At 44.2% G+C, this 16,984-nt stretch overlaps 2 protein-coding genes across 5 annotated transcripts in view; one reads left to right on the top strand and one right to left on the bottom strand.

The window, feature by feature from the left end:
* Nucleotides 1-10,491, bottom strand: part of UBAP1 (ubiquitin associated protein 1) — a 33,534-nt gene extending 23,043 nt beyond the window's left edge. The window contains exons 1-2 of one of the 4 annotated variants that reach the window (XM_048932570.1): nt 10,299-10,406; nt 1,121-1,246 (exon numbers count right to left, since the gene is read on the bottom strand). The gene's annotated coding sequence lies outside the window, so the exon portion shown is untranslated. The other 3 variants (XM_048932571.1, XM_048932572.1, XM_048932569.1) reach the window with 3 other exon arrangements.
* Nucleotides 10,492-13,111: 2,620 nt separating this feature from the next.
* DCAF12 (DDB1 and CUL4 associated factor 12) overlaps nt 13,112-16,984 on the top strand; it is a 29,449-nt gene continuing 25,576 nt past the window's right edge. The window contains exons 1-2 of the mRNA XM_048932374.1: nt 13,112-13,385; nt 14,110-14,364. Coding sequence (XP_048788331.1) covers nt 13,305-13,385; nt 14,110-14,364 — 336 coding nt within the window. The 5' untranslated portion in view covers nt 13,112-13,304. The remainder of the gene's footprint in view (nt 13,386-14,109; nt 14,365-16,984) is intronic.

The raw sequence follows: 16,984 nt of genomic DNA, 5'->3' as shown, positions 1-16,984 counted from the left end.
TTGTGACTTTTCCTTTTTGATTAAAAATTTGGTGAAAAAAAATCTTATGGAATTACTCAAGCAAAGCAGATGAAAAAAACAGCAAGAAATTAAAAGGACGAAAGTTTTAAAATCAACTATCTGCTAGCAGGTCAAACAGCAGTTGCCATTTTCATATATTGAAACCTCAGTAAAATACGTGTGCTTAGTGCTGCACAAGAATAAAGGGAACAGTGTTAGACCACTACATATTCACCAGTTCTTCCTCTCACACCCTGGTCACATGCACTACCCACTCTCACCATGCACTTATTATTCCCTCCACAAAACTCAGCATGTTACTGACAGAAAACATTCTGTTGAATTAATCATTCCACCTACAAACAACCCTGCCTGCCGTGCTAAAATCCTGCGTGGAAGCCACTGCTTCAAATCCTCACTGCACCCCCAGCCCAAGCAACCTAAATACGCAAGGCCACTGAAAGCCTCCTCCCGTTCCCTGTAGCACTGCTCCCACAGCATGGTTAACACTGCTAAACTCTCCCAGCCACCTGACATCACTGCTTTCCACATACAGGCCTCATTTTCCTCAGCTACGAGAGCCACATTCTGAGAATCCAAATTCCCGGTACACTCATTGAGTTCAGAAGCCACCATTTAAAGCTTCCACCAAGCTCTCAGCGCTGCCTTTTCCAAGAAACTCTTCTATTCACTACCAGAACATCTGTTTTTCTCTCACTGATTACACATGCTGCACAAGAGCAGGCATTCTCAACATTTTCAATCACTGAAGTACCTGAGAGCCCATCATAGGGCTGTTCTGCAAACCAGCTTAGAAAAACACACAGCATCTCAAGCCTTCCAGCAAATTAAGCTTATGAGAGAAGGGTGAATGCCATGACCAGTGCCACCACTGTGACAGCCTTCATTTTTGCACAACTTCTTTGGTTTTAAGTCACTTACTCCACTAATCAAGATGTTACACTGGTACAGTTTCAGCTTTGAGTGCAAACTCATTTTCTCATTAGCCAGTAGGTATTTCTGTTCCTTCAATCCTTCTGATCGAGGCAGAGACAAGATAAGCACGTACAGAAAAATCCAACTGAAAAGATCTTAGGTTCTGTTGTGCTGCAGGACTTACAGACAGGGAAAAAACTGATTATTGTTCAAGGTGAATGCTCCCTTCAGTGATCTTCACATGTGTCTTTGTTTCAGCAGGATGGAATTGTTTTCTTCAGAGCACCTGGTATGATGTTGTGTTTCAGTTCTAAGAGAAAAACAAAGTAGGTAACACACCAATGATTATATCTGCTGCTAAAAGGTACTGTACAGAGCCAAGGCTCTGAGAAAGACCGGCTTTTTTTTCCCCTATCTCTCCCCAGTCCCACTGGGAAAGGAGGGAGTGAGCAAACAACTGTGTGGCATTCAGCCATTTGAAGGGTTCAGCCATAACAAGTTCACTCCACTGAGGTCTAAGCAGTGCCACACTAATTTCCAAATTAAAGCAAAAGAGGAGAACAGATGGAAATATAAGCGAGTCAAGCCACTAAAAAAAAAAAATGGCCCCATCACAATGATGCTTGAACAGAGAGCAGTAGGAATGCACTTACTGGTTCTGCAAACCTAGACCAGGAACAAATGAATTTTGGGGCTAATGTTGACTAGAAGACTGCACTTCACTACAAACACAATCATCTTTAAGTCACAAGCACACAAAAACCAATAAAATCAGTTCTTATTTAGCTAAGGCTCAAATGTTTCCTTTCCAGTCACAGCACCAACTAAGTCTGCTTTCATTTTTTTCCAAGCCAGTTCATTTAGGACTGAATGCCATTAGAAAAAATGATCCAGAAACAAAATTACATCAGTAGTCAACACCGAATTAAATCCTGCTACCACAAGTTGTGTTTCAAATAAATAGGTTCCACTAGTTTTGATTAAACATGAAATAAATGTGTAACCTCATAAAGAGTAAAGAACTTTTAAAAGTGAATGCTTACACCTCAGTTGTTTCTTGAAGAGGCTAGCTAACGTGAAGAAAGAGTGAAGTTCATAGCAAAGATTCTGTCTTGCTCTTCAGAAACCCACAGGACAGAAGTATCACCACCTGGTACCAAAAATAAACACTGACACACAAAACCAACAGCAGACATCAGAACAGACCCAGCAAAACAGCACTGCCCACATTAATTACACTTCTGGATTTGAACTCATCTGGAGCACAGGAATTTAAGCTGTCCTCTCTGAGTTCGTCTAGTACAGAAAAGTAGAAGTTTAGCTTTGTGCAAGAAGTCCAACTGAGACTGTTCTCAGCCACAGTCGTTGACTTATTACAAAAACAGAGTACAAGGATCTGCTTGGCCCCCTGAAAGTCCCATGCTCCGGTTCTGAAACAGTCCTTCCTTGCAGTGCTGCAGTTTGAACTCAAACAGGAAAGGTCTCTGGATTTAGGACTCTGAGTGGAAATAAGGCTCAGTCTATAGTCCAACAACAGACCAAAGAGTTCAGGGAGGGAAGCCACATGCAACATGAAGAAGATTCAGCACATCTGTGCAACTGCCACAGCTGAACTTACTCATGGTTAAGGTGTACAAACATGCTAGCAGCTGTCACCCTCTGACATAGAGCTGATCTGCCCCCGAGACACGTTTCAGTAATGCTTCAGTTGCTAAACTCACCTTTACATGCTCAAGAGAAATGAAAAGTGGAACAAAACCATGACCACTGAAATACACTGCTGTCCAATAAAGTCTGGAAGGACATATCGTCCAGAACCAAATACACTTACACACACATTTTCATTTCACTACCTTTACTTCAAACAGAAAATCATTTTGTCTCCAGCACTATATCATTCTTGAACACTTCAAAACAGTTTTACTCCCAATTAAATGTACTGAACACAGCCCTGTTTTGTAGGTGCAAGGAACAGGGTTCAAATATTAAACTGCATTCCCACAGTCATCCTGCTCTGGTTGTGCCACAACACAACTCGCATTTCCTGAATCCTACATCCACAGCTATCCCAGGAATCTCGCTGCTTTCTCTCCATTTTGGTCCAGTGCCTCTTTCCCACAATATCCTGTATCAAATCACTGATCCAGTTTTCCATCTTACTGTAAAAAATTTAAAGGGTGTTCTTCTGGACTGATAACATGAAACAGGATTTAGGAACTTAGAAATTAAGTTTGGGCTACCTCTAACTCATTGAAGTTTGCAATTTTGTTTTACACCATCTCCAGCCTGCTTGGGTGGTAGAAGACATTTAATATAACAAGCACTCCAGCAGCACTGCTAACTAGTGCAACCCCTCAAAACACTTAAAGAAATGGATAACTGAATGGAAATGGCTCATTTTAAATTCAAAAGAAGCCTTCAGAGATGCATTAGCTTCATTTCCTCAGGACATTTTGACAGATCTGACTCAGCTGCATCAATCCAAATTTTATAAAGCTAGATGGAATAGGGTGCTGGATGAGATTGCCACGTGACCATCCAACAGTACTATCCATGGCTTTTCCTCTTCAAATGTCCAACAGTAACAGATCAGCAGCAATATGAGACTGTTAACAATATGCAGATCTGCTCATTGAACCACCATCAGTTAAACCCAAAAAAAAAGTGGAAAGTCTGTATGAGTTGGCCATTCTTCAACTGAGATGATAACCCTTGAAAATCAGTCCTCTTTTTCACTAACCCATGCCTGATTCAATGTAGCAAATAAATCCAGTGCTGCCTAATAACAGAAGCACCACATTCACATTACTGTAATAACGCCAAATTACAGACAAGGATTGTAATAAAATATACACACAACTTCTCTCCCAGCTCGGAGAGAAAATCTCCAAATTGGTGGGTGGAAGCAGTTTATACAGAATACTGCCAAACCCCTGCACTGAAGAATTGCATATTTCAAACATCTATTTCCTGGAGAGCAAAGAGCAAGAGAACCAGAATTTTTTCATCAGCCCAACACTGCAACACAAATAAAACACCTCAGAAGAGTGGCAGACCTTCCAAATTTATTTTTTATAGCATAGTATGTACATTCAGACATTAAAAGGATTGCATTAGGTCACACAAACAGCTGTAGTACAACCATTTTGCCTGCTGAACATGCATTTCATCCCTGGCTCCAAAAGCAGCTTAGACCACCTAGCTGCTCACAAAGCCAGCTCCTTTACCTTAGTCTAACTTCTCTTACCTTATGTCACACAACATACTTGTGGGTTCTTGTAAGCTGTAAATACCATGACATTTCCAGTTGAACATCTTCAATTTGAAATATTACTGAGCACACAGTTTCACATTTCCATTTGCACTTGAATTTGCAAGCTTTCCCTTTGCAAATAAAGCCAAATCAAACATTGTTACCTTCAAGCAACAAGCTCCTTACTGTCTCTATTTGCCCTTGCTTTGCCAAGAAGTCACATCAACAAGCTCAGGCATTCAGCAGCCTAGAATTATATGCAATATTATATGCATTTACAGGTGTTTTAGCAGACAGCCAAAGAACTTCGGGCAAGTTACAGAAATCATGCACTAAACTCCCTTCTGCAAACAAGAAGGAAGCCAGTTTTTACAGAAGTTGAAAACCACCGTCTGTCAAGATACAAGCTAACACTAGTTCTTTCACAGATAGTTCACTCGCTTAAAGCAACAGCATTTCGCATCCCACCATCTCAGCATTTCTGAACCATCTGAGACAGTCACTGTAACATTGTATGAGACTCTCTGCTGTTTCTAAGAGTCCCAAAATGCATCCTCTCTCTCTCTCTCTCTCTCCCCCCCCCCCAAGTCTGAGAGTGATACAGATCAAAAATGGCAAAAATGACTGGTTCAAACTTGATAAAATAATTTTCTCACCCAAACATTTTCTTTAAGCCATCCTTCAGGTTAGTATGTGGAAGGTGGCACTTCAAATAGCAAGTGGTTGGATGTAAATTAATTGCAGGTACAAAGTCCCACCAGCCAATGACCACTGACAGAATTACAGCTAGTTTAATAACTAATCTTGGTTTATTAGGAGCTCAGAAATCTCAAAGGCATGCACTAATTACAGAAATCTGCTACCTTAAATCATGATGGTTCATTACTCTTTGAAAACTAAAGTTACTTTGTACTACTGTTGTTTTGCCATACATTTCCACTCCTAAAAAATCAAATGCATGCCTGACTTCGGGTACATCAGCTTCCCAAAAAAGGACCTTAAGTACTTTCTGAATGCCCAGTTAAAAAGTTGTATGTTATTATGAATACAAGCAAGCAAAATGATAGTCAATAACCCTTCGGCTTTGTTTTATTTGTATTATTTTTAAACCAAGAAGTCAAACACTCTAGAAACAAATGGCTTGTGGTGACCTAACAATTATAAGATTAAGAACATTCCTGTCACAGACTACACAGAGCATAAAGCTTCTCTATGCTTTTTCACCACCAAATTTTATCCCAGATAATTAACAGTGATTTTATTATTAGAAATTCCTCTCCCATTTAGAAGGAGCTCCTATATTTCTTTTTCAAATTATTATACATTACTGTACAAAGATGCCACATGACAGCATTAGTCATTAGGGTGGAACCCAAGATAGCTCTGCTGTATTGGAAAAGGAAAGACATATCCTCTGACAACAACTTCACAGAGCGTTTGTAAACTATGAATCTAATTTGATTTTGGAGTCAAGTTGATGAAGAAAAATCAAACTGAACACACAAGCTCCATGTCTCAATTAAGCACAGCACTAACACTTGTCACAGCACAATGACAATACAGAGACACTTAGAAATCCAGCATCCAAAGGAGAGGGAGTAAATCTCGCCAGTCACATCTTCATCTGCTGTGACCCCAAGGATGCCAAACAGCACAAACGTAAATCAGAAAAGGACTTAAGTCAATTATTTGACAGGATCTAGTACATAGCTATGGTGAACACTGACCTCCAGCAACATAACCGAGACGGAGAGCTCACAACTAATACAATTTAGTTCATTACTACTTTCCTCAAATCTGACTACCTGGGCAGCTTAAGTATATTCACATTAGGACCATCTTCCACTTGAACTGACTGCTTCCTGTATAGGATTCATCCTCTGTTTTTCCCATTTACGAGTTGCTCTGATCCAAGCGCTCCACACAGAATGCAACTGAGAGACTTCAAATGGGAATTCACAGCTTGTACTCAGTCTGTATAGAAGTAATTCTATTGATACAACATAACATTTTGAATCAACCTTCCCTTCTATGGATTTAAAACTAAGTTTCAGCACTGTTACTCTGTTACTCCTTTGTATACTTCTAGGTTTTAAGCAAGCACGGCATAAACTTCTGAAAAAGGCTTACAGCCTCAGGAAGAGAGAAACGCTCATGTAGACATACAAGCTGCTCCTTCCTTAAGGAGTACTTTCCTGCATTTAAGAAAATCCTTTACCCATGTAAGAAAAATCTAGAATTACTTGCCATTTAAGAGAAATAAAAGAAAAAAAAACACTGCTCAGATTATTCTAGAAGGCCTCAATCAAGACTATGCTGACTGTAAAAGGTCACTAGGGGAACAGAACATGAGCTTATTCAAACCAAGCCAGAGGGTCAAAGCATAAAGCAGAGCGCTAGCATACCAGAAGTGATTACCCACTTAGGTAGCTAACAGAAAAACAGCGAGCTCATGCTTGCATTGATCAACAGCAATCCCAAGCACAGAATCACAGAGCACGCCTAAATTGACTGCAACCATGTGAACTGTCGATACCAACTCCTGGCTCCACGCAGGACCACCCAAATTCAAATGCTGTATCTGAGAGCACTGACAAAACACTCCTGGCGCTCCAGCTGTGCCCACCGCCCTCTGGTGCAGAGCCTTTCCCCACCCCCGGCCCTCCCCTGGCGCAGCTCCATGCCGTTCCCTCGGCCCTGTCGCTGTCACACACAGCAGAGCTCAGCGCTGCCCTCCGCTCCATAAGGAGCTGCAGCCGCCATCAGGCTCCCCTCAGCTCCTCCGCCCTGTGCCCAGCACACCCAGGGCCCTCAGCTGCCCTGCACACACCTTGCCCTCCAGACCCTTCCCCCCTTTCTGAGCGCTGCTCTCCAGCCTCTCATCCCCCAGACCGGACCAGCAGCCAGGGCCGCCCCTTCCTGGGTGCAGAACCCAGCAGTTGCTCTTGTTGAGCTTCATGCTATTGGAGACTGTCCAGCTCTGATCTGTCAAGACGTCTCTGCAAGGCCTTCTCTCCCCTCAAGGGCAAAGATTGACTGTAGAGTGGTACATGCTATTAGATGCTACTGCCTTCCTTGTTACCAGTACAAGTAAACAATACAGAGAAAATAAATCACCCCCTGTACACCCCAGAAGACCTACTTTTTAAAACCAGAAAGCTATTTTTAAACTTGTAAACAACCATCGTTCCCTTTCCTCTAAAAAACTCATTTCAAAAACATATTCCAGAGCTTTTCAGTTATAGCTCCATGAGACCATTTTTACACTGTCACTGATTTGAATTACAATGGTCATTTTAAGTAGACTGCAACGCCTTTATGTGAAGATTCTTTAAGTAAGGATTTCATAGTTTCAGGTCTGCAATTTACAGAAGAAAAGACTGCAAGAAATTATGTTAGAAACAAAATAACAGAGAAAGTGGATCGCAGTTCCTGTTAGAAATTAGAACTAAATTTCCTCACATATCAGTTTATCAAAATATACATGCTGTTACCAACTGTGAAATGCAGAACAAGCTGATGACAAAAAGCGTATGACATGGAGATTGGGTAGTGTCAGGACTGTTTAATGCCCTGAAGTCACTAAAGTTTGTGTAAGCACCACAAAGCCATGAGCTAATGGAATTAAAAACAAGTAAGGCAGTGCCTACTGCAGCATTACAGTACTTTTGCCACAAAAGTGCCTGAGCAAAACAGCTCAGGCTGTCAATGTGACCATGTTAGATGGGATGGCCTGCTGGGCTGCTCCTGAAACCTGACTCGTCTTCTCCAAATGAAAGGCTTTTGTCTTTCGGATAACAAGTATTGAGCTCTGCAAAGTACTATTAGAACAACGGAGATGGAGCTCTTCCACGTGTCTTTGATAATTTCTAACCGTTAAGGTTTTTGCTAGCTATCAACTAACAAATAAATTAATAAATCTCATAGCTGAATAGCAGCTCAACATATTAAAATAGTCTGAACACAGAAATTCTGATAAAGAGAAAATAACATATACTCATTATTCATTCATAAATCTTATACTTGAGACTTCACAGCTTTCTGCATGATGTTCCAGGTAATTGTGTTTCAGCTTCCATTTCACTTGTGTTAAATCTCTTTTCTTAGAAATGACTTCTGTCCTGATTCCTTTGCTCCATATTGAATACACAGGAGAGGAAAAAAATACTGCAGGCCAGATACAGCACTGAGAAAAAAAAGGTGCAATCACTTTCAGTTTTGCTTTTGAGACCAAATCCATGAGCTAGCAACAACGGAGTTAAAGATTATATTTTCTCTTCCCGTATACTTAGGATCGATACATTGTCTAAAACGTTTAAGTCACTCTTTTGCAGCAGTGCTCTAAAGTGCCAGGGGCACTTACAAATTACAAGTCCGTTTTTACAGAAAAAAAGCTGAAGTCATCCAGCAACACTACCACTGCCACACTGCAGAAAACAAACACTCCCCTAACAAAATACAGCACACAGCCTGGCATACATCAGCCCACTACCACACACACCCTCCTCAGCCGACACAGAGCTATGCACATAGCTCTGTTCTGTACAGAGAAAAAAGGATGCATCAAAAAATGTTTTTCCCCCTTTTCCTCAGGAAAAAAAAATATTGCTGCAACTCAGAGAGGTCAGATCTGTATGGCCAGCTTTAAGGAAGTAATCAGTTATGGGAGTGCCTGCATTACGATAAGGTTCCACACTCCAAGGATGACGAGGCATGGAAGATGAGGCAGGTAGCTAACTGCAGAACCACTTCTTCCTTTTTCCTTCACACTCTTAACCACAAGTTGGAATAGATTCCTCCCTGCCAAGCTCCCACAAAAGCCTATTCACTCAATAACAAGTTGTGAGATGCCAGTGCCTTCTATCAGTGGCAAAGACACTGAAGTCTGAAGGAAGAGCTGTTTGTAATTTGGCAATGCTTATCTATGAATATCCGCATCAAAGTACTTATATCTGTCACAACCGTATTTCTATCAAATCCCAAACAACAGCTACATCTGATGTGAAGCAAAGTGCCAGAGTCCACCTGCTTATTTCTGCTCTAACGAGGCAGAGTTTTTCCAGTTTTTTCTGCTTTTTTTTTTTTTTGGTCTTGTTTAGGATTTTAAGTGATATGGGGAATAAAAATATTTTATCAAACAATTACTCACTTCCAACAATTGTAATTTCTCTTACTTATAAGGAAACAATCCTAACTTTCCTTTTAAATGAGAGACTTTAGGCTACCAAAGATCAGAAAAACAACCTTCAAGTTACATTAAGTACCTTCATCAAAGCGTTAAAAAAGTGAGTGAATGCGAGCTAACAGCACAGAAGGCATTATCAGGAAGTTAAAAACTACAGAAATGAAGTATTCTTACACTGTGGCATACATCCACGGTTTGTGTGCATCTCAAATACAGAACATGCAGCCCTCTTTTCATCTCAGAAGAGGAATAGCTAACTGGAAACGATCCAGAAATAGGTAATGAGCACAAAGTGAGATAAAGAGAGCTATCATCCATACAATAAACAAGACTTCAGCTCTTCAGCCTGCAGAGACTCGAGGGAACAGAGCAGATACATGACAGCAAAGGGAGGGCTGAGTGTTACGGTTATCACAATGCAGACACCACTAATAAACAACCGACCCGAAGGAAAACTCGACAAAAGCCACACAAGCGCTCAGCCCATCCAAACCAGAAAAGGACTTTCCACACATGATCTGGTTACCGCAGCGAGGAAGCTACCTTCCCCCGGCGGGCACGCACCCTTTACCCGAATTCGAACAGCCCTGAGGCAAATTCACAGCGGGGAAGCACTCGGACAGGCGCCGGAACTACGGAGAGCCACCGAGAGGAGCCACCGCCGGGCCTGATCCCGCTGCCCTGGGAGCCGCCCTACGCCAGCATCGCCAGCGCGGCGCGGCCAGGCCCCGCTGCTGCTGAATCACAGCGGGACGGCGAGAAGGAGCGGCGGCGGAGCTCCGGCACGGCGAAAGAGCGGAGAGCCCGAGGAGGGGCCGCGGCCCGGAGCTTCTCGACGGGAGGAAGGGAACCGGAGCCCACCGGCCTAGGATGGTGAAACGCCTCCGCCGCCGCCCCCCTCCCCTCGCCAGGCCCGCTCGTTACCTGCCAGCCCCTGGCTCGCAATAGTCCCCGCAGCCCCTGCCCACCGCCCGGCCCTACGCCAGCCGCACCACACCGCCCTCTCCGGTCCGGCCGCCGGGCGCCGCCATCTTGTGTACCTGCTCACCGCCCCGGGGACGTGCTGACGTCACGACGCAGCGTCACCTGCAGCCTCGGTGACGTCACCGCGGGGCGGGGCGGGGCGGTGCTTGTGTGGGGACGACGGGGCGGGCTCTCGCCCGAGCGGCTTTCGGCGTCAGGGGGCTGAACGCCCCGCGAGGCTTTGTTAGAGGCGCTTGGATTCTCTAGGTGGTAACGGGAAATAAATACTAGCCAGGGAAATACTGCGTTAGCCGGTTCTGTGTGAGGGGTTTAGAAGTGGCTCCCCTCAGCCCCACCCGCCTCCCTCACTCCCTTTGGGTTACTGCGTTTGGGTTATTTCCGTTCTAATTGCTGCTGCTGCAGGCAGAGCAAAAAGTGCATAGGAGCTCTGTGCGCTTACCTCGGTGTTAAAGCAGCATGAGGAAGTAGAGATGACCAAGTGCTTCGTAGTGCCGACCGCACTGGGCCCTCCGTGAACCCTGGATGGCATCAAGCTGCTTGTTAATTAAGAGGGCTGCCAATAATTAAAAGGTCTGCCTGTCAAAGCCTGCCCATACTTCCTGGGTATTACCCACCAAGGCTCACAGGCTTAAAATTAAAGAAATAGTGAGCCTGTGCCTCTGCTGTGCTTAACTATCAACATTGCTTGTTTTGCAATATATCCATTCTGCACTAAACAGTAACAGCTTGTTTAGTATATTTGTGAGATCTGTCTAAACCTCAAGGATGTCCTTAAACAGAAAGCAAGCCGTTCATAAGATCGTTGAGGATGGAAAAGACCTCTGAGATCATCTAGTTCAACCACCAGCCCCACTACCTACTACCCTAACCACCAGACCACATCCCTCAGTGCCACATCTCCGCCAGGGACAACGACTTCACCACCTCCCTGGGCAGCCCTTGCCAATGCCTGACTGCTCTTTCTGAGAAATTTTTTTTCTTTATTTCCAATCAGAACCTCTGTAAGGCCATTATTTCTTGTCCTCTCGCTGTTACTGGGGAGAAGAGGCTGACCCCAACTTACTACAATCCCCACTCAGGGAGCAATACATAGTTATAAAGTCTCCTCTGAGAGTCCTCGAGACTCAGAATCTCAGTTCCTTCAGTTGCTTCACGTAATAATTGTGTTCCAGGCCCTTCACAGCTTCATTGCCTTTCTTTGGACATGCTTCAGAGCCTCAACGTCTTTCTTGTGGAGAGGGATGAAAAATGAACACAGTACTCAAGTTGTGGCCACTCCAGTGCTGAGTACAAGGGGACAGTTACATCCCCAGCCCTACTGACTTTCCACATTTTGGAAGACATACAAAGTCTTCCAGCTTAGTCTTGTATTGAAATCTTAAGCCAGAGAAAAACATGCGTACACACAAAACAAATTTTTAGTGTAACAGCTATGTTTATTTATAGAATCCCAAAAGGCAAATGTATATGAAATTGTAAATATCTGACAATCTGCCCCTTCAATGTTTGTGTAATTTGTCTTTGCAGGAACCAGTGTTGAACTGATCCATGGAGATGCCACTGAGGATAGACCATTCACAACACAAATCCCTTTTGTTTTTAATTTTCTCAGTAGTGTTACTGTCTCTGTGCATTAAGTCATTTGGAGCCTACAGCCTGAAACTGTCTATTTCAGTATTCCCACCTGTACAAAGGAGAGATTGATGACCTATTTTCCTGGATGGTGAAAGCATCTTGAAATCTGAAACAAGAACTGTTGTATGCTTTGTAGCTAGGAGATAACATGTTGAAATGGAAAAAGCCACACACCTCATGAACCCACAGCTGTAGGGGTATCCCTTGGGTAATGTGTACATTGACTGCGTTATTTCTTGCTCTAAATTATGGTGAAAATACAAGTGTGTACAGAGGGCCTGAGCACAGCTGGTTTCACACAGGCTGCATTACAAACTGTGTTCTGTGCAGAGTGGAGCAGGACCTGAGGAAATGTTGTGGACCTTCATCAGGAGTGGGTCAGGATGGATGTTAGAAAAAGGCACTTTATCAGAAGGTAGTCGGTCATAGAACCCCAGGTAGGGGTCATGGCACCAAGCTTGTTGAATCCTGCGGAGTTCAACAGAGCCAAATGCAAGGTCTCACACCTGGGTCATGGCAACCCCCAGTATCAGTACAAACTGGGAGAACAATAGATCACAGCCCTGCCAAAAAAAATAGAGCACAGCCCCGCTGTTGCATGGAAAGGTGGGCATGAGTCAGCAGTGGGACAAGAAGTAATGGCTTCAAGTAGTGCCAAGGAAGGTTCAGGTTGGATATTAGGAAAAAATTAATCTCATGAAGAGTGATAAGTACTGGAACAAACTGCTCATGGAAGTGGTATCCCTGAGCTACCCCTGGAGGTGTTCGAGAGGAGGGCAGACGTGGCACTGAAGGATGTGGTTGAGTGGTATGGAGGTGACGGGTTGACGACTGGACTACACGATCTCAGCGGTCTTTAACGATCCTACGATTTGACAGCTGTGCGCTCACAGCCCTGAAAGCCAACCGTATCCTGGGCCGCAGGGCGAAGGAGGTGAATCCTTCCGGGCGGACTCTGCGGAAAGCGGGACCGTTCTCCCCGCCTCATCCTCCGCCGCCACCAGGGGGAGTCGCTCGGGCTCGGAACACGTCGCCTGGCAACCGCAGAGGGGGCGGTGCCCGCTGGCCGTCCGTGTGCTGGGACGCGGGGCTGCCGGGCGGGGCGGAGGGAGCTACCGTAAAGCTGCGACGCGACCGCCGTAAAAGGGGGAAATGTCGTGAAGGGCGGTCCGGAGGGGCCTGCGGCGGAGTGAGCGGCCGGGCACGGCTGCCGGCACTTAATGCCCCGTGTCCTGGCGGCCGCCTGCTCCGTCTGCTCCATGTGGGGTCCGGACCGGGCTCTCGGCCTCTCTTCTTCGCTTTCCTTCTACTATGGCCAGGAAAACAGTTAGCAGGAAGCGGAAAGCGGCGGCGGCGTCCGCCGCGGGGCCCGGGGGGCTCTGTGGGGAGCAGGTAGGCCGGGGGGCGGTGCGAACTGAGCCCGGGGGCGCGGTGAGCCCCGGCACCAGCGACGGGTGGGGCGGGGGGACCCCCAGCGGCGGGCGTCGGTGCCCGGTTGCGGGTCTCTGGACTGAAGGAAAGGGAAATGGGGCTTAGGGGATCTCGGTGTGCCGGGGGGGGGGTGGCGGTGGTGCGGGAACAGCCGGCGGCACCGGGCCGAGCGGCATCGCCCACCCGCTGCCGTCAGATTCCCGCCTAACCCGCGCCGCCCCGCTGGGCTCGGCCGTTGTGTCCGTAACGGCCGCGTCCCGGCAGAGCTCCCCGGTCGCGGCCATGCAGCGGACGGAGCCTGGCTTCGGCCGCAAGAGAGCTGTGGACGCCACGGTCGGTACCGAGCGGCCCCTGCCCCGTGTGGTTGTGTTTCGCTGCGGTGGAACTGAGGCCGGGGAGGAGGCTGGGGCTGCTCTCAGCTGCTTAAAATGTTTCTTTTTCAGGTTTCTCGTGTTTCCTTTAGCATTCTGTGCTTCAGCGGAGCTGAACTGGCGGGCAGTGTCTGTGGCACCACTGCAGTGCCACTTCCTAAGCGAAATGTGTTTAATTCTATGAAGGCTGTATTAGCACTTCTGTGTTGATTTTGTATGATTTTTATGGATGGTTTGGAAAACTTAATTGATCTGAATTCAGAAGACTACTGTTTTTCATTTTTCTATCTAATTTTTATGTTTGTTTTCTACAGTATGGATGGGATCATTCAGTACACAAAAGAAAGCGGCTTCCTCCAGTGAAGCGGTCCCTGGTGTATTACCTAAAAGGCAGGGAGGTCTGGATGCAGAATGAGTCCAGCTACCACCGCCTGTTGCACGGGTATGCAGCCCAGCAGCTTCCCAGCCTCCTGAAGGAGAGGGAGTTTCATCTCGGAACCCTCAATAAAGTGTTTGCCTCCCAGTGGCTGAACCACCGGCAAGTGGTGTGCGGGACAAAATGCAACACAGTAAGTGCCACTTCTTTTGCTTCTTTTCTCATGCTGACGTCTTTCTTAATCTCTGTATACTGCCAAGGAAAATATTAGGAAGTAACTAGAACCAGGCTTAACTGTGGCCCATTCTCATTTGAAAACGTGGCTCTGTGCATGTGGCTATGAACCAGACTATGAGACCTGTATCTGTACACAGCCTCTCTAATCTGCACAGAGCTAAGTTACCTTTTTTTCAGAGTGGAGCGCAACAGTGCTGTTGAATCTTTCTTCTTGTGCTGCAGATGGGGGGTGTTGGTTAATGAATGTATCTCTGATTTCTAAATAATGTGATATCTAGCAGAATATGCTGTTGAGGCTCTGTTTTTATGTGTCATCCTCAGTGTGTTTTGGTTTTATGTGTTGTTCTGCTGATGACTGAGAAATTACTACAGAACTAAACTCTTGGAGTTTAACAGTGCTGTTAAACTCCCAGTATTCTTCAGACTAAATAGAGATGTTCTAATTATCTAAATCTAAAAACGAATTCAATATATTCAGGATTATCCTTTGTTTACTTTATGACTTTTTTTCTACTTTAGATCTCCTTAGCTTACATATTCTCATGTTCGTGTATTTTCATGTGCAAACACTGAAAGCTCCTCAGGCTCTTAAGCTGATGATTTGGATTTTAAACTTAAGGGAATATTAAAATGGGATATAATGTATTTAATAAATGGAGGAGATCATACATACTAACTAATAGCCTCTGCTGGAGTTAGTAGCCTGGCCTTTTCAGCTAAGGCTATGATTTCACATTGGAAGCTCTGATTGAATTAGCATAAAATCCAAAAGTTGTTCTTTGCAGGTTGTCTAGTGCTACTGAAACAAATCAAATTTTGGAAGGAATGTGTAGACTGAACAGTTTTCAATCTTCCAAGTATATGAATTGTCATGATTGTATTTTGCTGTAATAACTTCTTATGAGGAAGCTCTGTGGTCTGACTTGCAAAGGACAGTGATATTTTTTTCATTTCAAATTTTCTGTAATTACTCACAGGAGGAGACTTTCATACAGTAGTTCTTAAGAAGCAAAGCCTAACTGGGTAAACAAAACAGTGTTGTAGCAGGAGTAATCCTGAAGCAGAATCTCTTTGCTTTCTTTCTCCATGTGTGCTCATTGCCTCTGCTGATCAGCTGCCCGCCCTTCATGGAACAGAAGACAAACTCCTGCAAAAACACAGGCTCTCAAAATCTTGCTTATTCTAGCAAGATCACTGCAGGTTTTATAGCGCTGCAGCAGTTTTGCTGTGTTCTGTAACTTCTGTAGTTCCATTCCTCTGCAGCATAGATAAATGGACAAATGCATTGTTAACGCAACCTTGCAGAAAATTGTTTGTGACCAAACAATCAGAGAACTGAAGAGGGATTCAACCATACTGTTGTTCCTGCTGCATACGCTGCAGTGAGGTATATGCTTCCGCAGCTGAACTTGGATTACAGATGGACATTGTCCTGATGACAGAAGTCAGCTTTGTCATTACAAGATTATATACGAATTATGAATACTGTAATAACTTTAGTTTGGTTGCTTTGTGCTCATGTTACAACAGCTGGAGTGTTAAATGACACTCTAATTATAAGATTTTCTCTCTCATCTCCTGAGTAAGCAACATAATAAAGATGAGTTTCTTTTGCTTATTCTCATGCACTGAAGTTGGGAGTAAATTTATAACAACTTCGTTAACTTTAATGGTATTAGTTACGCTGCCATTGCTTGTAATTAAAGCTAATGCAACAGAAAAATTTAAACCAAACCAGTTACTTGAATCAAAGCATGAATGTGACGCTGGGAGCTTCTAGCAGTTAATTTATAAATTGCCTTTGGCTGTGCTGTGCCAGAGGTAGTCACTATTGTAATAACAAGAACAAAACAAAACAAAAGCTCTTGTCATGAGACAGGCTTTGCTTTTAGTTATTTGACAGTACTGGTCAGTCTAAATGCTGAAGAGAATGTAGAGCTCACAGTTGTGCACTTTCAATAAGAATTGTAATTTGTTTTATTGTTTTGGGCAACTTTTTAAGATTATCACTGAGTGTGCTTGTGTGTGAAAAAACTTTACTGACTTCCATTGAATGCTTGTAGTTGGTCAGCCAACTGTGTCAAATTGTGTATTTTAGTTTATGAAAGGTGCATAATTTCTTTCCTAGATACTTTATTACGGAACTTATACAGGCATTCCAGTGTCAAAAAAGTCAAGTGGGATTTTCTGAAGTGCAAAGATCTTTTTGATCATGTATACAATGGGCTTCTTAAAGTTCTTGAAAAATAAATGAGGAAACAGGCAAACGTCTGAGATGTGCAGATGTTCATAGTGTGTCATCTTGGCATCTCAATTACCAAAGGCTGGTACTAGGAAGTCTCAGATAATACTGTCTGTAATTAGTGTGCTGTACTCATGCTTTTCAGAAACAGAAGAGATTGTGGAGGAAACAAGGTTACAACAGGAGAGAACTCTGAATGTTGATTTACTGAACTTTTTCTTCCCTTTACTTTATTTCAGGAAATGGTGATGGATAAAGCAGCTTCTGAAAGAAGCACAAATCATCATTTTGCTGTGTCTTTTGATCCCTTAGATCTATGTATCGTAATTCTTTT

The sequence above is a fragment of the Lagopus muta genome, chromosome Z (genome assembly GCF_023343835.1).
Source record: "Lagopus muta isolate bLagMut1 chromosome Z, bLagMut1 primary, whole genome shotgun sequence".
Taxonomy (NCBI): Eukaryota; Metazoa; Chordata; class Aves; order Galliformes; family Phasianidae; genus Lagopus; species Lagopus muta.
The sequence above is the reverse complement of the archived record's forward strand: the minus strand, read 5'-3'. Positions and strand labels throughout refer to the sequence as shown.